Source organism: Podarcis erhardii, assembly GCF_964252035.2.
Source record: "Podarcis erhardii genome assembly, chromosome: Z".
In the NCBI taxonomy this organism is placed as follows: Eukaryota; Metazoa; Chordata; class Lepidosauria; order Squamata; family Lacertidae; genus Podarcis; species Podarcis erhardii.
The window spans coordinates 35857131-35879209 of NC_138504.1; the positions used below are offsets into that span (position 1 = coordinate 35857131).

Here is a 22079-nt window from a genome sequence, read left to right on the forward strand (position 1 = left end):
ACCTGAAGCGTCTGTAACCCGAGGTACCACTGTAATAATAATACATAAATATAATAATCCAGCCATGAAAAAAACCCCACCCGTCTCTCCATCTTCCATCAAGGCAAGCAAAAGGCATCATTGCAACAGCAACAACAAATCTTTATTACAGTCGTACACCAGCATAAGGAGGGAGAGATATACCATACTTTTCTGTGTATAAGACAATTTTTTAAATTCTAAAATAATGTTCAAAATCTGGGTTTGTCTTATACACGGATAGTATCTCCCCCCATTTTCTTAAATCAGAGTCCCCCAGAATAGGGGGCGTCTTATACATGGGGGTGTCTTATAGATGGAAAAATACGGTAATCATTTAAAATCTTTAATTTTTTAAAAAAACCTAAAAGGAGTTAAGACAGAAAGTATATACAGTGGTGCCCCGCAAGACGAATGCCTCGCAAGACGAAAAACTCGCTAGATGAAAGGGTTTTCCGTTTTTCGAGGTGCTTCGCAAGACGAATTTCCCTATGGGCTTGCTTCGCAAGACGAAAACGTCTTGCGCGTTTGCTTCCTTTTTCTTAAAGCCATTAATACCCGGGGAATCCGCGCTCCGCAAGACGAAAAAATCGCAAGACGAAGCAACTTGCGGAACGAATTAATTTCGTCTTTCGAGGCACCACTGTATAAAAGTCTATAAGGATCCAGAAGAAGCTAAGAGAGTCTAAAAGAAGGATTAAGAACATTAGACAGGAGTGGAAGAGTGTAAAAGGTTAGTATATACAGTGGTATCTCTGGTTACATACTTAATTCATTCTGGAGGTCTGTTCTTAACCTGAAACTGTTCTTAACCTGAAGCACCACTTTAGCTAATGGGGCCTCCCGCTGCTGCCGCGCCGCCGGAGCACAATTTCTGTTCTCATCCTGAAGCAAAGTTCTTAACCTGAGGTAATATTTATGGGTTAGCAGAGTCTGTAACCTGAAGCTTATGTAACCTGAAGCGTAAGTAACCCAAGGTACCCCTGTATAAGACTATAGCTATCAGTCTATAGAGCACTCTAATATGAGTGCTCATTATATCTAGTTTGTGGCACTAGTCATCATCCGACGAATTTTGAGCACTCCTGTGCAGAATCTGGCAACGTATATTGTAGCAGGGTTGGTATCTGAAAGCAGCAGGGAAGTATAAAATTGTCCTGTGTGCCCTGGGTACTTATGCAGTAATGGTAAGATGAGGCTAGTACGAATGTCTCTATAGTAAAGACTCTGGAGAAGCACATGCTCTGTTGTTTCTATTTGTCCAGAGTCACAGGGGCATTGTCTCTAGGCATCATTGCAATTCAAGAGCATATTCTGGACAAGCAGAAGCACTTAGGGAAGGACTAGGAGGGATGTGGCCTGGGAAGAGTCCTAAGGGCCAGATAGAGAAGGCTGGAGGGCCACATTCCTGAAGTTCCCCATTCCTTGTAAGCTGTTGCAACCCACTGTGAGACCAGCTGGTAATGACAACGAGGATGGTAATAGGGGAAAAAATGCTTGCAAAATGCTAATATTTGACTCTAAAATGACATGGAAATGTGGAGAGCTGAACTTAAAACTAAGGGGTGAGGTGAGTGAATCCAGGAGAAACAAAAATTGATAGATTTGCCCAGCTCTAGAAGAGAAGCTGCATTGTAGGGCTCATGAGAGCTGGACTCTGTTCTGTGGGTTCTCAGTTGGTAGCCTCATGCAGATTCCTTTCACACCCTCTCTCTATAAGAAAATAAATGGCTTATTAAGTAAACAGAATGTAGAAGGACAGGAAATCACAGCATGGGGTAACTCTGTCTCGTGACCACCACTCCCAGGCTCAAAGGCTATAAAGCCAACCTGGATTGTGAACCTTTATTTAGCATGCCTAGCCAACATGTCTCCAGAGTTCTGAAGAAGATTCTTGAGGACAAGAAACTTGTTTAGAAGTTAAGATTCTTCACAGCCAGCACTAACCACTAGGTTTCTCGGCTGTGTGATTTATAGCCAGACTTATTTTTTTACCCTTCGCCTTACCGTTCAGACATCATCCTTGCTTACTTTTTATTAGCCCGGTTTCTGTTGGCTAGGGAGAGGAAGTCACCTGCCAGCTGCCAGTCAAACTAATTGGAAGCAAATACATGGATGGGGTGAAAATGCCGAACAGCAAAATGAGCACTGAGCCAGATTTTAAGAACATAAGACGGGCCTGCCAGCTGAATCGTTCCAAAGGCTCATCTAGTACAGCATACTGTCCTCACAGTGGTCAACCAGATACCTCGTACAAAAGCCTGTAACTGGGACCTGAGTGCAATGGTAGCACTCTCCCCACTTGTGATTCCTAGCAACTGGGAACAGGAACATCTTTAGTCCTCAGGGCTGGCCAGATACATTCAAGCACCTCTAGCAGAAAAACTCTCACACCAAATTAGAGTTGGTACGGTGTGGTGATTAGAGTACCAGACTAGGACTTGGGAGACCAGGGTTCAAATCACCCACTTGGCCATGAAGCACACTGGGTGTGACCTTGGGCCAGTCACTGTCTCTCAGCCTAACTTTCCTCACGTGGTCGTGGGGATTAAATGGGGGGGACGGGGACAACTATGTACACCACCCTGAGCTCTTTGGGGAAGAAGGTGAGGTATAAATGCAGGGATGTACCAAAAAATTTCTTGAAGCTACCAGCATGAGTTTGACCAAACTGTGGGAGGCAGTGGAAGACAGGAGTGCCTGGCGTGCTCTGGTCCATGGGGTCATGAAGAGTCGGACACGACTAAACAACTAAACAACAACAACCAAAAAATTAATCTGTGCAAGCCCCATTGAAAAAGTGGAGACCACAATCTAGTGTAGCTCTCATTCATTTTACTAGCCCCTGTGCAGGAGAAATTCCAGCAAGCAGGTGGCATTGGGCTGGATCTCCCCTTTTCCTAGCATCTGAAATCCCAAGGTTTCTTCTCCATTTCACAGTGGTGCTGCCTCTGTGCCATTTTCCCACCTCCCAGTATCCCCTTCTGCCATTTTCTGCCTTATCCCCCATCAATGTTTTGTTTTCCTGCCCAGAAAGAAAGAAGCCCAGGGACAGAGAACAGCATTGTCTGTAAAGGCACAGCCTCCTCCCAGCCGTGCTTTGTAAATGACCTTCTGGCCACCCAAGCTTCTGTTTATCTTGGACTCTACGCCCCGCTGAGCAGGAACCGTACCTTCCTCACTCCAGAGTGAGGCCAAGCCGAGATGGCTTTCTGCTAATAACATCATAATGCAATTTTAACTGTGGCGGTGGAAGACACTGCGGGGAAAAAGAGAGAGGCAGTGGCTTTTAAAATGCAAAACTTTCTCTCCATGGTTCGGGTTCCATTGCAAACTCTGAGGGGGGCAGAATTCTGTGGTAGAAGCTCTTCTAGACTTGTATAGTTGGAATTGGACCCCTTCAATGCAGGAATCACAGCTAAAGAATTCTGCTTGTGCTGTTAGCCACGGTTTCCAGAGAGGCAATGTGCCACTGAGTTTTAGTGGCTGGAGACAAGCAATTGGGGAGCGAATCGGATACTGGACTAGATGGAATTTTGGTTGAAGCCAATGAGGCCCCTCTTAATACTTCTTAATACTTTTTAAAGCATCTCCAGATCAGGAAGGCAGTGTATGTAGTTCTCCACACTTAATCTCCACAACAGCCCTGTGTGGTTGGGAGATGATGACTAGCGAGTGGTCATCCAGAGAACTTCATGGTCGAGTGGGAGATTGAAATCCTGGTTTCCCAATTCCTAGTCTTACACTCTAACCACTACACCACACTGGGTTTTCCTCATTTTGTATTTGTAGATTATATGTGACAGGAACAGTGAACTTGTTGACCCCCCCCCCCCATGTCACCCTCTCAACTCCCATGAGGTTCAGTAACCATCATGGTTAGGGATGATGGGAGTTGAAGTCCACTGATGTCTAGAAGGATGGTTGGAACAGGAGTCCAGTGACATCTGGAGGGATGATGGGTGTTGGAATCTAGAGGACCAGAGATTTCTCCATTCTGGTATATGCTTCTGAACTTTTTAAGCTACTGATACATCTTCCCTCTGCGAATATTGACTACCTAATCAAGCCTTAAGTGTCATGTCTCACACAAGATGCAGGAAGCAAGGAGGGAAAAGATTATTAATGTAGGGACGGCAGCAGTTTATGGAATTTATCTGTGTTATGCATAATTCCATGGAAAGAGAACAAGGAAGGGGATCCTTTTTCCTCCATGATATTAAAACTTGGGGTCACCTGGGGAAGTTGTTTGTCAGTAGAGCTGGACAGGCAAAAGTATGTCTTTTTATATAATACTTCATTAACTCATCAAGGTGTGCTGATGGAAACTAGTTTTGATGGCTTTGAACACTGACTAAACAAATTCATTGGGGAGGTCTGTTGGCAGCTTAATAGGTTAACAGACCCTCCACATTCAGGTGTGGCCTGAAGCAAGTCCTGAGGGCCCCATAGAGAGGCCTGGGGGCCATATTTGGCCTCTGGACTTGCGGTTCCCCACAGGGGATCAGCCAGGAGCCCACAGATTGATTCTTGACTTACTCCAAATTCCAGTTAACCCAGCCACCACCACCCCTGGCTCAGCATGTAAATTAGCCCCTCTGATATTTCAGAGGAAGGTGACGGTTTCTGAAGTTGCATCGATTTCCACATTGCTCAGCCATTCTCTGGATGGTACCTGCGTGGCCTTTTCAAAACAAATAAAGGGAGAGTTTAATCTGGATATAGGGAATAAAATTGTCTCCTGGAACTGCAGTAACCCAACACCAGCAAAATATAAAATAAAAGAGCTTCAAGCAAAATATAGGGTGGTATCAATGCACTTGTTCCATTAGCAAAGATTTGCGCTCACACAATGGAACTCCTCCCCCCTCATCCACCCCGTGCATGCCCTGCACCCTCCCCAAACTGCTCCTGAGGATTGGAGAAACCCCCAGATTTAAGGGGCAGTTGTGAGGAAGAGAGAGATGGAAAGTACAGTGTCCCAGTGCATGCTGGTTAGTAATCATACAGTCTAAAGTTGGAGTTAACTCTTTATTAGCAAAAACATGATCTCCGCAGACATTGCGGAGTGTCAAGCCTAATGAGTGCAGTGGCTAATTTCTGGTGGGTCTTATTCCATGGAATCAGTTGCTGAGACTGAAGGTCCCCACCTCTACACAGCTATCTATGTCTCCTTCTCTCCAGGGCTATTTCCAAGCAATCAGATACTGCGCCTGCATACAGCCAATCTCTCCTCTCTTTTCATACCTCTCCTTGTTCTGGAAGATTGGGGGGGGGGGGCTAGGTGAGCATGTCACAGCAGGAGGGGGAGACACCCATGACTTTTCACCAGCCTGACTCATCTCTGCACTCGCCAGATTCAGCTTCTGATTCTTAACTTCTCTCTGCCACAAACACTCCCAGCTCACTAAGCCCGGTTACCTCTTCAGATTACGACACCTCTTCTTTGCAGGCTTCTCCCTCTGACCACTCCCTGGGCTCTAAGCCTTCTTTCCTTGGGGGTTCCCCAGCTGGTTCCTCCCACCATTCCTCTGTGTTCAACCAGACCATGACATAGAGTTGTGCAAAAGTAAATCCATTCACAGACAAGGATTGGAAAGAGCCCATTGCTGTACTGAGGGGTAGGCCTGAGGCCAGAGGTTTTTGATGTTCTGCAGCCTGAAGAAGAAGAAGAGTTTGGATTTGATAGCCCGCCTTTCACTCCCTTTAAGGAGTCTCAAAGCGGCTAACATTCTCCTTTCTCTTCCTCCCCCACAACAAACACTCTGTGAGGTGAGTGGGGCTGAGAGACTTCAAAGAAGTGTGACTGGCCCAAGGTCACCCAGCAGCTGCATGTGGAGGAGCGGAGACGCGAACCTGGTTCCCCAGATTACGAGACTACCACTCTTAACCACTACACCACACTGGCTCTCAGCCTGAGGCCAGAGGTTATCAATATTATGCAACATAAGGCCAGAGGTTATCAATGCTCCACACCCTGAGACCAGAGGTTATCGATTTTCTGCAACCTGAGGCTAGAGGTTATCAATATTCCGCAGCCTGAGACCGGAGGTTATTATTGTTTGTGCAACTGTAATTTCCAGTGATTCCATTATCTAGACCATGTGCTGAAATCATTCTCTCTCTCCCTGTGCTCCCCTTACCTCTTTTCCTGCAGGAGGACACTATGGAGGTAGAAGAATTCTTGAAAGAAGCAGCGGTAATGAAGGAGATCAAGCATCCAAACTTGGTGCAATTACTGGGTAAGTGTCAGAAATACCAAGCAGGGCGACTCAAACCAAAGCCTTGCGCAGCAATACAGGACATTAAGGAGAAGATAAACCACTTAGCGACACCAAGGCTTCACAGAGAGACATTTCAATTCACTGGCAGGAGCTGGCAATTAATTTTTTTTAAAGTTGAACTGAGTTAGGTTTGTGCGTCTGTGTGTGTTTAAATCTTCATACTTGTATTTAATATATAAAAGGCCAGAAAGCTTAGACATCTTTAACCAGCTTCTGGAGGAAACTTTGTCTTCTCTTACCATAGAAAGCTGTCTTATTTCAAGTCAGAGCTTTGAACCATCTAACTCAGTATTGTCCACACTGACTTGCAGCATCTCTCCAGGATTTCAGGTAGGGAGACTCTCCCAGCTGTACCTGGAGATGCTGGGAATTGAACCCTGGGACCTTTTGCATGCAAATCAGATGCTTTATTACTGAGCTGTGGTCCCTTCCTCATAGGAGTGCATTACCTCTAGCTTAAAAATCATTCATCCTAGTCATAGGAAGCTGCCTTACACAGTCAGACCTTTGGTCCATCTAGTTAAGTATTGTCTACATTGGCTGGCAGCAGCTCATCAGGGTTTCAGACAGTAGGTCTCTCCTAGCCAGTGTGGTGTGGTAGTTAGTGTTAGTCTAGGACCACGGAGACCAGTATTCATATTGCCACACAACCATGAAGCTCACTGGGTAACTGTAGGGCTAGTCACTGCTTCTCAGCCTAACCCACCTTGCAGGTTTGTTGTGGACATTAAATGAAAGGGGGCGGGGGAAGAATCATAAACACCACCTTGAGCTTCTTTCAGAAAATTAAGGGTTCCCTAGGAAAAGGGATTGATTGTTAAACCACACTGAGAACTGTAGTTTTGGGAGGCCAATAGGGGTCTCAGCACCCTTAACAAGCCACAATTCTTTGTGGGAGAGGTTTGCAGTGGTATCATAGTGCTTTAAATGCATGGTGTGAAGGTGGCTTAACAATGGATACAACCCAGAATTAATACTGCAAATCACAAATTATTTTTTTCTTTCTTTAGCAGGATTTATTTTTAAAAAATCAAATTTGTTCATTTTTAAATGTTTCATAGGCGTATGCACACGGGAGCCTCCGTTTTACATCATCACCGAGTTCATGACATATGGAAACCTCTTGGATTACCTGCGGGACTGCAACAGGCAAGAGGTGAATGCTGTTGTGCTCCTCTACATGGCCACCCAGATCTCCTCTGCTATGGAGTACCTAGAGAAGAAGAATTTCATCCACAGGTAGGAAAACTTTGTGCTGCTATTCAGAATAGTGCTATGATTTGCTTGCTTGTTTGTTTCCTGTTGAAAGAGCCCAGGGCTGCAAATGGATCCACAATTTTAAAAGAAAAACATCATAGAGCAGTTAAAACATACTTTAAAAAATGGTGGCAGTGACAGCCACTAACTTGGATGGCTTTAAAAGAGTGATTAGACAGATTCATGATGGATAAATAAGGCTATCAAACAGCTCCACTGTAAAAGGCTCTTGTTTGCTGGGAGGTACAAGTAGGCAGAGTTTGGTAGCGCTCAGGCTGTGCTTGTTAGCTTCCCACTGGGGCATCTGGTTGGCGACTGTGAAGACGGGGTTGTACTATGTGAGCCTTTGGCCTGATCCAGCAGGACTCTGCTTCTGTTCTTACAGAAGAAAATGGAACCACCTCCCCTTCCACCACTAGCCTGCTACAGAGGCTGTTAATACAATATTTCACAGACAGAGCGATACAGCTTTACAGTAGCACATTAATGTTGTGTGCTGTGTCTTGGAACACACAGGCACTCCTTGGGGAATCACGTCTTGCTTCTGGATTATTTTTCCTGCCAAGGGTATGTTGCATCCCTGCACAGCTTAGCAGCTGACAAACCCAGACGTTCAGCTATTTTGGGGGTGGTGATGCTGCACACTCAACCCTGCAACTGTGTATAATGTGAACCTGAGCAAGAGTTCACTTTGCAGCAGAGAAAGTGGGGGAGATTTCAATCCTTCCCATACCAGCTGTTTCCCTCCACCCTAAAAAAATCCTCTCACAGCTCTTCTCCCCACCCCCAGGAGTGTTACGGATCCACCTTTGCCTGAAACCCTGGGAAGCCACTGCCATTGTAAATGATACTGAGCTAGATGGAGCAATGGTTTGACTCGGTATAAGGAAATTTCATGTGTTCCTATATAAGCCAGTGCTTTCTTCACAACCATGATCCCTGGAATTCTTAGGGGAAGGACAATAGTTCAGTGGTGGAATTTCTTGCCTTGCAAGCAGAAGGTCCCAGGTTCATTTTCTGTCATCTCCAGATGGGACTTGGAGAGACACCCCTGGCTGAAACCCTGGAGAACATTGGGCAGTCATTGTGGACAATACTCTGCTAGATAAACCCACGGTCTGATTCAGCATGAGACAGCTTCCTGTCTTTTTAGTATAATGGCATTACAGTACTGGACCAAATAGATTCTGAGATGTTGTGTGAGGGTCCAATGCTGTCACAAAAACATGGGATCAGGCCAGTGGCCCATCTAGTCCAGCCTCCTGTTCTCACAGTGGCCATTTGGGAAACCCTCAAGCCCTTTATGGGAAACCCACAAGCAGTACCTGAGTGCAAAAGCTCTCCCACATCCTGTGGTTTCCAGCAGCTGGCATTCAGAAACATTGCAGCCTCCAACTGTGGTGGCAGATCATACACATCGTGGCTGGCAGCCAATGAAAACCGTCACCTTTTTGCCTCTGTGTGGTCATAACCCCCAGGATGCCCTTGTCCCTTCCATCACTCCTGCCTTTCAGTCTTTCTCAGTCCTGATGTGGTGTACCAGTGTTTCTACCTCCTCTGTGATTTTACAATAAAACCTCATGATGAAACCTTCCTTCCTAATCACCACAGCTCTTTGTGCAAAATGAGCTCTTCCCCATCCTTCTTTCCTTCCTTCCCCTGAGCTAGTAAATTGCCCGTAATGACACCCCTTTTCTCTTCCCACCCCGAACCATCATTCGCCGCTTTACAGTTACTGGAGTTCTCAGAAAGTCTCTCTCTCTCTCTCTCTCTCTCTCTCTCTCTCTCTCTCTCTCTCTCCCCCCCCCCCCGCCCCCCACCCCACCTTTTCAACACACCTTCCATCCTCCTCTCTCCTTGTCATCTTGTGCTTTTTAGTGATTCCTTTCTCCTCCCGCTATTGTCTGGATTGTGTGCCTCTCCCGCTTCTCTCCATTAAGCATCTTTGCCATTCTTGCTGTCTGGAGGATTTTGACCTTTCAGTGTGCTGCAATTATTGCTAGCACTTTACATTCTTTGTCTGGGGAAATGGCCTCTGAGCAATCTAATAGCTGGTGGGTGACTTCTTGATCAACTTTTTGGGGGCATTGTCAGTGTCTGTCTTGAAAGGAACTTGGGCTGAGCTTGGTGCCGTGTGGGAGGTCTCTATTTCCTTTCCGGGATGCTTCCTCTGTGACTTAGGAATGTTGACATGCTGGAAACAACCCCCGTCACTGGGCAGGGGGGGTGCAGTCTGCAAATGGGACATTTGTACATCTCTTTCTCCACCCCACAGGGAAACGTGCACACCCACACTCACCAGAGTACATTTGAAAATGATTACAGTACTTCCAAACCACTCAGAAAACTTCAATTTGGTGCATGTGTAATCAAAGACTAGAATATAGATCATTTGCAGTGCATAGTCATTAAATTCACCTCACAATAAAGGGTAGTATTTATAGCAAATAATGCATGTGAGGCCCTTCCATTTGGGGAAGAGGTAGAGCATCTGTTGTGCATTCAGAAGGTCCCAGGTTCAACCCCCAATGGCATCTTCAGGTGGGAGAGACTCCCATCTAGCTCAATATTACCCATAAGGTAAAGGTAAAGGTAAAGGAAAAGGATCCCTGGGCGGTTAACCCAAGCCAAAGGACACTATAGGGTGTAGTGCTCATCTTTCTTTTCAGGCAGAGGGAGCTGGCGTTTGTCCACAGACAGCTTTCCTTTATTGCCTATACGGACTGGCAGCAACTCTCCAGTGTTTCAGGCAGGGAGTCTTTCCCAGCCCTACTTGGAGAAACCACTAGGGTTGAAGCTAAGACCTTCTGCGTGCAAAGCAGATGCTCTATTTCCAAGGTACAACCTTTCCCCCTTAAATTTTTCAGTTGTCAATGTACATTATTCCACTTATTTCAACGTGTGATGAGCCAGCCTTGCTATTTTGGGTGTGTTCGTGCACGTATGCTGTTTATTGTAGTAAGTGGATCCATGCCTACCATCATGGCACTACTGTTCCCCACCCCCGACCATCTCAGACACTATTTATTTATTTATTTATTTATGTATTTATTTTATTCATTTATTGCATTTACATCCCCCCTTTTTTCCAGGAGCTCAAGTGGAACCACATGGTTCTCCCTCTCCTTGTTTAATCCCAACAACACTGTGAGAATGAGTGGCTGGCCCAAGGTCACCCAGTGAGCTTCATGGCTGAGTGGGGATTCGAACCTTGGTCTCTCAGATCCTAGTCCAGCACTACACTTGCCCTTTATGTCTGTTTTGCATGACTTTCCAGGCTGTGCCTGGATCAGGAGCCCTTTTTGCCTCACCTTTCTGTTGGTTAAGAGAGAGAACTTGAGGAAGTGCACGACTACACTCTGCTGGCACGCTCTCTCTCTCTCTCTCTCTCTCTCACACACACACATTGAGGTCAACTGCGTTTCATCAGAGTGGTGATCTTTCCTACACAATTAGCATGCCCACCAAAGGTTGCCCACCTGCTTCCGCTGTAACAAGCCTGATGATCCCACACTGAAATGCTGACCATTTATCCCTAAGACACAAGCTTTTCTTCTGCTGTATCTAAAGGCTCATTCAGGCACCTCCATCTCTGATAATGGCACCACCAGTGTCTCATACAATTGTAGAATTGGAAGGGACTCAAAGGGCAATCTAGTCCAATCCCTCCTCAGTGCAGGAATCACAGCCTAAGAATTTGGTTGCAGATTATGGGAGTTGTAGTCCAACAACATTTAGAGCTCAAATTGTTTCCCACCAACCTTATCCAATCACTCCCCACTCCAAACACAAACTCTCCCCCTCCCAACCTAACGCTTACTGTCTCAACTGGTTCAATTTGCTCCATGCTGGGATCCTCATCTCCGGTCCAACCCCTCCTGCAAAGGGAACTTAGCTTCTTCTATTTTAGAGGAAGAAAAAAATTCAAGTATCACTCTCTGTCTCATTCCTTCTGCACTCTTGGGCACTTTGTTCTGCACTGTCAGTGACCCCAGATCGCAGGAGCAGGCGGGAAAAGTGTCTTGCTTCCCGTTCTCTTCTCTTCTTTGCAAACAGCTCACCCCCACAGACTCCCAGTCCCTTCAGGGGGGTGCTGTCACTGTCCTCCTCAATGGATTTCAGATGCATGTTGGTGACCTCACTGAATGACTGGAGTCGGCGGGAAATGACGGTCGCTAATGACAAGGTGCTTTTCTCCTCTTTATGTGCTGTGTTGACGGCATTCTCGCTGACGAGAACAGGACATGTCGGCAACGGTGTGTGACAAATTAATGTGCCCTTTCAGTATGGCGCTCTCTCATTCAACAAGGAGCTCTTCTGTGGCTCTGCCAGTGACTCTGCAAAGTTCACAAGTCACTGGGAAAGTGGTTCATGTGTCTTTCACGTAGGGAAAGAGTTGCGCGGTTGGATTGATTTCCAATTTAGCATGGCGTTGGGTGGAAACAATTTATTCAGCCTCATCGAACATAAGAAGAGTCGTGCTGGATCAGGCCAATGGTCCATCTAACCCAGCATCCTGTTTTCACAGTAGCCACCCAGATGCCCTAGTGGTAGATCTTCAAGCAGGACCTAAGCACAAGAGCAGCTCTCCCCTCCTGTGGTTTCCAGCAACTGGTATTCAGAACCATTGCTGCCTCTGACTTTGGAGACAGAGTTATTATGGCTAGTAACTCTTGATAGCCTTATCCTCCTCCTCAGATTTGTCTGCTTTAAAGCCATCTAAGTTGGTAGATATAATCCCCTCTTGTGGCACTGAGTTCCACAGTCAAATACATGCTGCACGAAGAATGACTTTCTTTTAAATGTCCTGAATCCACCAACATTCAGCTTCATTGGATGACCATGAGTCCAAGTATTAGGAGAGGAGAATCCCCCCCCCCCATGCACTGTCTCCACGCCACACATAAAGGAGTCACTCTACCCTTTTGGTCATTTTGGTTCCATTTTCTGAAACTTCCAGCTCTATTTTATACTTTTTGAGGTGAACTCTCTTCCATTGTTTTATGAAGGAGCTGAAAATTGCATGGAAACAATTCCTCCATTCTCTCTCTTGTGTGTTATGGCTTCTACACCCTTCATTGAGGTTGTTACTTACTCCCCACTCCACAAAATCCTGATGCAGTGGCTCCTAAACCTTTTCAGGCCACCGCCCCCTTGGTTCCACAAACTAATCCCTAGTGCCCCATACTTTACCCTACCCTGTACAAATCATTATTCAGAATAGCAGTTTTCATGACCCACTGAGGAAGATAATAACACAAAAAAGTTCAAAACAGTAATCATTAACTGCACATTTGTTCAGTTAAAACTACTCCGTTTAATTCAACAAAATGAATGCACTTGATTCTGTGAAGCCAGCTTTTCAAAGTCTGATAGTCATTAACACCTACATTTACACCCTCCTGCTACTCCCTTGCTTCTTAGGGCCCCCAGGTAATCCTGCCCACTTTGAGAACGACTGTTGTAATGTTTGCTTTTTCATCACCAGGTGGATGTGTGTTACCAATAAATTCGGCTCCTTGGCCCAATTAAAATGATTAGTGAAGGGTTGTAGCTTAATGGCAGAACATCTGCTTTGTATGCAGAAGGTCCCAGCTTCAGCCCTCAGTGGCGTCTCTAGATAGAGCTGGGAATATCCCCTCCTGAACTCCTGGAGAGCATTGACAATACTGAGATAGATGTACCTATAAGCTGATTCAAACCAGCTTCTTGTTTAAATCTCTTTTTCCAGAATCATGAAAATTAGATTTTTTTTTTATTTTAAGAGAACAGGACCAATTTTTCAGGTACAGAGCATCTGCTTTGCATGCAGAAGGTCCCAGCTTCAATCCCCAGTGGCACCTCCAGATATTGCTGGGACGGTCCCATACCTGAAACCCTGGAGAGAAACTGCCAGCCAGGGTGGGCTATACTGAGCTAGATGAACCAGTGGTCTGATGCAAGATAATAAGGCAACTTCCTATGTTCCTTGGGAGAATCTATTGCTCAGTGATAGAGCATCTGCTTTTCATGCAGATGAACTTATACACCGCACTATACCTGGAGGTCTCAGGGCGGTTCACAACAAGACCACAACATAGAAAATCAAACCAAAAACAGTAACCCAATAATACCCCCCGCCCAAAAAAACCCCACATTCTAAGAGGGTGTAAAGTGTACCAAAAAAAATCAACATTCTAAATGGTGCAAAGTGTAAAACCAACACTTCAAACTGGGCCCAGAAACAAATATAGTGCAAAGACCTTTTAAAATTTCCTCAGGCTCTGTAGTTTATAAGTCACCCTGATGATACATTGTAAGGGCAGGGTATAAATCCAAATAAATAAATCGTCTGCCATTATTGATTCCCCCCCCCCTTCCCTCTCACTGAGGGAGTCCTAATGAGCTTCAGAGGAAGTACAGGAGTTGCGGAACACTGTTTGAAAATGACTGTTCTAGATCTCCTTTCATTCTTGACCTCTGCTGGGGAAAATACTTTCCTCGAGGTTGCTTAGTCTGGTGTTCCTTCAAAAGGAAACTTTAAAAAGTCTCAGTTCTCTGCTAGCATCAGAGCCGTTGGTTGAGAGGAGGCAAATCAGCTGGGAGAAGGTAAACCTGGAGCAGTGACCAAGTGGTGAGCAGAGAGTTCAATCCTGCTGGCTGTGGGGGTCTGCTTTGCCAGGGAAGATGCACACAGCAGGATTGAACCTCTCCCACCCATTCTTGGTGTCACCCAGTGACATCAGCTGATGGACAGTTGGGTGTGCTTTTGCAGAGAAATGGCCTTGTGGGCCAAACTGGGCTCCCTGGCAGGCCAGAGGGTCCCCATCCCTGAGGCATATCCCTGATTTTGCTAGTGGAGTACAGTGGGAATATTTGAAGCTCCCTGCAGCAAACAGCCACCGCCACCAAATTGTAGATGGCAGCAAAGAAGCCACAGCTTTCACTGCCATCCCACTCTTACATTCAGTTGGTAGAGCATGAGACTCTTCGTCTCAGGGTCGTGTTTTCGAGCCCCACGTTTGGCAAAAAAACCCTGCATTGCAGGGTGCTGGACTAGATGACCCTCGTAGTCCCTTCCAACTTTTGTCAGCATCAACACTTGAAACGTGCTTGTGTAAATTTGATGGAGCAACCTCTGGTTATGTGAACTGACTCTTAATGAAAAGCAGTGAGCACGTAATGGAACAGAAGTTGTATCTGCAGTGAAATGTAGAGAGAGATTTCATAGCCCATCTCCCATCACTGCTGCCACAGGGACCTGGCTGCCCGGAACTGCCTCGTTGGGGAGAACCACCTGGTGAAGGTGGCCGATTTTGGTTTGAGCCGGCTGATGACAGGTGACACCTACACAGCTCATGCTGGCGCCAAGTTCCCCATCAAGTGGACTGCACCAGAAAGTCTCGCCTACAACAAGTTCTCCATCAAATCTGACGTCTGGGGTAAGAGCTGTGTAGCGTGCCTGTGGTGTTCTGTTGTACATGTAAATAATATTGTGTTTGTATATATGTAATAATTTTAGATTAATAAAGTGATATGTGGTACATGCATATTAGGTAAATTGAGGGAAGCATTAGGTTGGGAGGTGGGGGGGGGAGTGTGCTCGGAATAGTGAGAGCGAACAGGAAGAACAGAAGAAGAGCCCTGCTGGATCAGGGTAATGGCCCATCTGGCTCAACATCCTGTTCTCATGGTGGCCAACAGTGAATGGATAAGCGTTTGAATATTGGTGAGAGACAGTTTGGGATCTAAATGTTGTTGGACTACAATGCCCATCATCCTCAGCAGGCTTAGCCAACAGTCAGGGATGATGGGAGATGTAGTCTAGCAACATCTGTGGACCCCCCCCCCCCAAGGGTGAAGAACACTGGTTCTGACAGACAGTTCAGGGCACTTGGACTCGGGAGTTGGATGTGGAGAGAATGACTGGATGTGGATGGGGTAACTATGTTGATTGTAACCAATTTTTGCATGATGGTTTCTGAGATCAAGGGAACAGGTCTTTGTTTGTTCTTGGACGCTACAAGAAACCATTTTGAATCAAGATGACAGGCTGAACCTTTCAAAACTGCATTGATATCAGCCACTGATTTCAAAACTGCCTGGACTCCCATCATAGCTGTAGAAAAATCCAGTTTTCCAAGGTGGATAATATGCCTGCATCTGTGGAGGCTGTGGGTTGTTGTTTTTTTAACATCACATTTTCTCCTCAATCTCCCAAGTGCTGGAGGACCGAGCTGTTAACAAAAGAAATGGCTGGACTAGAACAGTCCCTGGTTGTTTCCCATGTAATGCGTTGTGACACCTCTCAATACACAAGACGGCGGTGGCCTTCCCTTCATGTTAAGAGAGAGAGAGAGAGGTGGCTGAAGTAATTACATGCAGGTTGCTGAGCTGATGACAAGAGGCTCTGCCTTGCCTAGGGGAATCTCAAGTACCTTTAAAGCACATTTGGAACATATCCCCCCCCCCCCCGCACCAAAGAATCCTGGGAAGTGTAGTTTGTCAAAGATGCTGGGTAAATTTAAGTTCCCATAATTCTTTGAGGAGGAAAATGTGCTTCAAAAATCTATTGTGTCTACACAGCTTTCATTTCCTAGGTGGGTTGCAATGCTTGAGGATTTCGTTCAGTCTCCCATCTTTAAGCAAACCAACCTGATTACTGATACATGTATCACATTATCCTTCCTTTGGGAAAAAGCCATAGCTCAGTGGCAGAGCATCTATCTTGCATGCAGAAGTTCACAGGTTCAGTCCCCAATGGAAGCTGGGAATATCCCCTGCCTGAAACCCTGGAGAGCCACTGCCTGTCCGTGTAGATAGAACTGAGCTAGATGAAACAACTATCAGTATAATGCAGCATCCTATGTTCCTGCTTAAATTGGCCTTTTATGTAGAACTATGAGGACTGGAATCTTGCTTTGTTTCTAGGAGAATCATAGAATCATAGAATCATAGAGTTGGAAGAGACCACACGGGCCATCGAGTCCAACCCCCTGCCAAGCAGGAAACACCATCAGAGCACTCCTGACATATGGTTGTCAAGCCTCTGCTTAAAGACCTCCAAAGAAGGAGACTCCACCACACTCCTTGGCAGCAAATTCCACTGTCAAACAGCTCTTACTGTCAGGAAGTTCTTCCTAATGTTTAGGTGGAATCTTCTTTCTTGTAGTTTGGAAGGACTGTAGCTCAGTGACAGAACATTTGCTTTGCATGCAGAAGGTCCCAGCTTCAATTCTCAGCATCTCTGGCTAGGGCTGGAAATGTACACTCTCTGAAACCCCTGGAGAGTAGCTGGCTGTCACTGTAGACAAGACTGCACTAGGTGGCCCAGTGGTCTGATTCACTTTACTTGTGTTTTACTTCCATTCTTGGAGGAAGTATGCCTCTGAATACCATTTGCTGGGAATCACAGGTGGGAAGAGCACTGTTGTGCTGCTTGCAGACTTCCCTTTGAGGCATCTGTTTGGCCACTGAGGGAACAGAACACAGGACTAGATGGGCCCCTTTTGGCCTGATCCAGCAGCCAGGCTCTTCTTATGCTCTTAGGATAGAAGCGAGAAAGGAGGTCAGAGGGCTTTTTTGGAGTGGGTTAGAGAAGGTGAAGGAGAGCTATTTGATTCCCAGAGAAGAAGCAGCATCTCAATAGGAAAAGAGGTTTCAATTAATCCGCCCTGACGTCTCTTAATTGTGCCTTTAACAGGACTTGAAGGAACTTGAAGTGTTCGCACTGGAGACAAGCTAGTAAATTGAAAATTAGGCTAATTCTGCCCTGTCTTATCTCATGAGACTTGTCTGGATTGATGAAGAGGCTTGTTACTCTTCCTTAACGTCTCCGCAGCCGTTTGGCATGGAATGTGAGCTGCCCAGAGCGGGGAACTGCCAGAGCGTGTTTTGCTCGTGGCTCTCCCACCTCTTGGGAACAAATTTACATGTTGCATTAAAATCAGTTGGGAGTAGGCAAGCCTGGAGTGGGGACTCCTGCAGAGTAGCATTGGGCAGCCTCACCCAGGTGTGAATAATTCTGCAGCATTTTTGCCCCAGGATATGGAGAACACTCCAATCACAGCAGGCCAGAGACTGTGTCAGGGCAGCAAATTACACAGAGATGCACCAGGCAACCTCCTCTGTTTCAGAGGCTTCAAGGGAAGTAATAGTGCCACTGTATTCTGCTCTGGTCAGACCTCACCTGGAGTACTGTGTCCAGTTCTGGGCACCACAGTTCAAGAAGGACACTGACAAACTGGAACGTGGCCAGAGGAGGGCAACCAAAATGGTCAAAGGCCTGGAAACGATGCCTTATGAGGAACGGCTAAGGGAGCTGGGCATGTTTAGCCTGGAGAAGAGGAGGTTAAGGGGTGATATGATAGCCATGTTCAAATATATAAAAGGATGTCACATAGAGGAGGGAGAAAGGTTGTTTTCTGCTGCTCCAGAGAAGCGGACACAGAGCAATGGTTCCAAACTACAAGAAAGAAGATTCCACCTAAACATTAGGAAGAACTTCCTGACAGTAAGAGCTGTTTGACAGTGGAATTTGCTGCCAAGGAGTGTGGTGGAGTCTCCTTCTTTGGAGGTCTTTAAGCAGAGGCTTGACAACCATATGTCAGGAGTGCTCTGATGGTGTTTCCTGCTTGGCAGGGGGTTGGATTTGATGGCCCTTGTGGTCTCTTCCAACTCTATGATTCTATGATTCCATAGGCTTTCATTATTTCAGTGGTGTGTTTCTTCTAGCACACTCACAGGAAGGAAACAGGGAGGGGAAATCGGACGAAAATAGAGAAAATAAATAAAAATAAATACCAGCTCAGAGTAGTCTGTCCCTATGACTCCAGTGATGTCAGTGGTGCTCCAAGGTTGTAATAAGAAAAAAGACTCCCCCCACCATGACCTATCCTCTCTTTGATCGGAGATGCTGAGAGTCTGCATGCAAAGGGGTGGCTGCTGAGTGATAGTCCTTCCTAAAAAGAATTATTATTATTATTATTATTATTATTATTATTATTATTATTATTCACTAAATTAATCTACATATCACTTGTATCGCAAAATGACTTCTAAAGCAGTTTACTATAAAATCAGTACATAGTTAAAATACACACTAAGAGATCCACAGTGGCATTAAAACACCCTTAATTAAAGTATTCAACAAAACATGGAATTACAAAGCACAACAGGTTGTGTGTTTTTTGGAAAAATAAGTTAAAACAGTAAGTTAAAACTCTTCCTTGTGGAGGGAGAAATGTTGATGTATATAGAATTGTACATATGGTTGGTTTGAATATGTTATTATTGATTATGTATACTCAATGTATCAGCTGCCTGGTGGGGGGGTTTCACTGTTTGGGTTTTGGTTGTTGGTAAAAAAATAAAGAAAAATAAATAAATATGAAAAAGAAAAAGAAACAATAAAATTATAAGTTCAGTTCACCGAAAATGGTGTGTCTTCAGGAGCCGGCAGAACATCAACACAGATGGGCATGCCATGTGACTGTGGCCTCCAGTGAAGCAGCCTGCCTCTGTGTTACCACCAGCGGATAATCTTCACCTTTCCCCAGAGGACCCTTCACCTGGAGGGTGCCAAAGATTTGGGCAGGGATGCTCTGCGAGCAAAGTATCTCAACTGAGGTTTATATATCAATCTATTGACCATGACAACAACCCTCTGAGCAATTTACATACAATTATATGTGAACTATTCATTAAAAGCATCAATAAAATCAAACATCGTAAATCAGATTGACCTAATATGCATCAAAATATAGATGAAATCAGCAGCTTTACACATTTGAATATGCTTTGGATGCCCCCTTCCTTTTGCTTATTAAGTCCAACCCAGGGATAGTTTAGATGGCCTCTTTACCTCAGCAATCATTTTGGAGAGATTTGTTTTGGTTTAACTAGCCCTGGTGGTTACTTCTCCTAGACTTTTCCTTGCCGTGCACGAACCTGGTTTGGGTATGTGCATTGCATGATTAACAGACAAGCTAAGTGTGAAACACACACCATAGCTCTAGTCCCTGTATTTATTGAGGCAATGCTTATTTTTTTTCTTGGCAAAGAAATTGAATGAATGAATGAATGAATAAAAGCAATAGTTCAACACAATATAATTGCATGTTAAAATTATGTGTGGTATGCCATGTTAGCCCTAACTCAGAGTAGACCCATTGAAATTGTTGGGCGTAACTCATTTCATTGGGTCTGCTTGAAGTAGAATTTAGTTGGCTACACCTGTATGTGTCTTAAAATTACATTGGTTTCCCCCCAAATGTCAATCCTACTTAGAGTAGACCCATTGAAATTGATGGGTGTGACTAATAATTATTTTTATTGCATTTATATCCCACCTTTCTCTCTAATGAGCTCAAGGTGGCACATATGGTTCTTCTGCTCCATTTAATCACCACAACAACCCTGTGAGGTAGATGTGGCTAAGAGGCAGAGACTGGCCCAAGGTCACACCCAGTGAACTACATGGTTAAGTGGGGATTTGAATCCTGGTCCTAGTTTGACACTCTTAACTACTACACCACATGGGTCTGCTTTGAGTAGAATTGGCTACAATGATACATGCCTTAAAATCACACTGGGCTTTGTCAGCCGAATGTTAATCCTACTTAGAGTAGACCCTTTAAAACTGATGGGATTAATTTGGGTCCATTAATTTCAGTGGGTCTACTCTGAACAGAAGGTAGATACAACCTGTTGTTGTTGTTTATATGTGTTCCCACCTTTGCCATAACCTCCCATTTAAAGTATCAGTACATTGAAAATGTCTTACTGACTTCCTCTTCCCCTGTAGCCTTTGGTGTCTTGCTTTGGGAAATCGCAACGTATGGGATGTCTCCCTACCCTGGGATCGACCTATCTCAGGTCTATGAGCTCCTGGAGAAGGACTACCGAATGGAACGACCTGAGGGCTGTCCAGAGAAAGTCTATGAGCTCATGAGAGCATGTAAGGTTTTACTTACTTCTACATCTTAGTGGGTTGCTGGGGTCGGCTGCAGTCACAGAGAAGCAGGGAGCTGCTCTTCACCTGGTCTTCTGCCCTTACTGACCCTAGTAAGAACAAGCTGATAGATGACAGGCCCAGGTGTCCCCTTGAGAAATGTGAGTTAATTGTTATTCCAAATGAAGATGAAACCATTGCATTGTTTCACCTGGCTTTAGTTACACTCCTTATGTTCTTGTTTATTTTATTTATCGCATTTACATCCCACCTTTTTTCCCAAGGAGCTCGAGGTGGTGTACATGGTCTGCCCCCCACTCCTCATTTAATCTGCAGAACATAATCTGTGGCATAGGTTAGGCTGAGAGACGATGCCTAGCCCAAGCTCACCCATTGAGCTCCATTGCCAAGTGTGGGATTTGAATCCCAGTCTCCTAGGTCCTCATTTAATTCTCACAGTGACCCTGTGAGGTAGGTTAGGCTGGTAGCCCCTATCGCTTCACCCTTATGGCTAGGAGGGAGAACTCAAGGAAGTGCACCTTCTCACCCATCAGGGAGTTTGGCTTCTCCTCCCAAAGAGCTCTTAACTTGTGAGAATGGGAAGAAACTGCATGGTAGAGAGAGTGGGTTTGCACATGTGTTGAAGGTATTTCACAAAAACGCTAACATTCCGCCCTTCCTTTCCTACTTTTCAGGCTGGCAGTGGAGCCCATCCGATAGGCCTTCCTTTGCAGAAATCCACCAGGCGTTTGAAACTATGTTTCAGGAATCCAGCATTTCTGATGGTAGGTGCCATCACGGATAATTCTCGCTCTGTGGGAGGCGAGATAAGTGCTTTGTTTTCTGCATGATTGCTTCATCTGCATAACCCCACGCATTTTATTTTATTTTTGGAGATGTAGTGGAAATCTTCTTTTGATAAGTCAGGGTAGGGGGCCACCAACAGTTCTGGGTCCAGAAACTCAGGCAGACAAAACCCACTGCAGTCAACTGAAGGCAACCAACCATGCTCTCAGCACCAATGAAAACTAATAAATGAGTAGAAAGAACCTACCCAAGTGATGCTGACATAAAAACCTCACATATACACTAAGTAAAAGAATCTAATTTTACTTTCCCCCATCTGAAAATAGAGTTTATGTAGATACTTTTGTAACCCAAGAAAATCTTTAATAAAAACAATTTTAAAAGAAACTAAAGACTAGCACCCAAAATGGACTAGTAGCCAACACAAACACACGCACACACAGATACTAGGGACTGTGTCCCCAACTCTCTCTGCTCTCCAACCCCTTGCTATTCCCCACATTAACCCCCTAGAGAGCAGTGGTTCTCAACCTTTGGGTTGGATGTTGTTGGACTACAACTCCCATCATCCCTCACCACTGGTCATGCTGGCTAGGAATGATGGGAGTTGTAGTCCAACAACATCTGGGGACCCACAGGTTGAGAAACACTGCCCTAGAGCTTTCCCTCCCCATGCACCTAGTAAGCAGAGCCAACCAAGGCTGGATCTAGACACATCGAAGAAGCGTTTCCGTTTAAAGTGTTGTAAATTTAAACAGGGAAAACAGGCAGAGAAAACCAGG

At 45.3% G+C, this 22079-nt stretch overlaps 1 protein-coding gene across 2 annotated transcripts in view; it reads left to right on the forward strand.

Moving 5' to 3' along the window:
• Window positions 1-22079, forward strand: part of ABL1 (ABL proto-oncogene 1, non-receptor tyrosine kinase) — a 124225-nt gene that overhangs the window by 95195 nt on the left and 6951 nt on the right. For both annotated transcript variants that reach the window (XM_081846954.1, XM_081846955.1), the window contains exons 5-9: window positions 6176-6260; window positions 7364-7541; window positions 14796-14980; window positions 20344-20496; window positions 21186-21275. In XM_081846954.1, the coding sequence (XP_081703080.1) occupies window positions 6176-6260; window positions 7364-7541; window positions 14796-14980; window positions 20344-20496; window positions 21186-21275 (691 nt within the window). The remainder of the gene's footprint in view (window positions 1-6175; window positions 6261-7363; window positions 7542-14795; window positions 14981-20343; window positions 20497-21185; window positions 21276-22079) is intronic.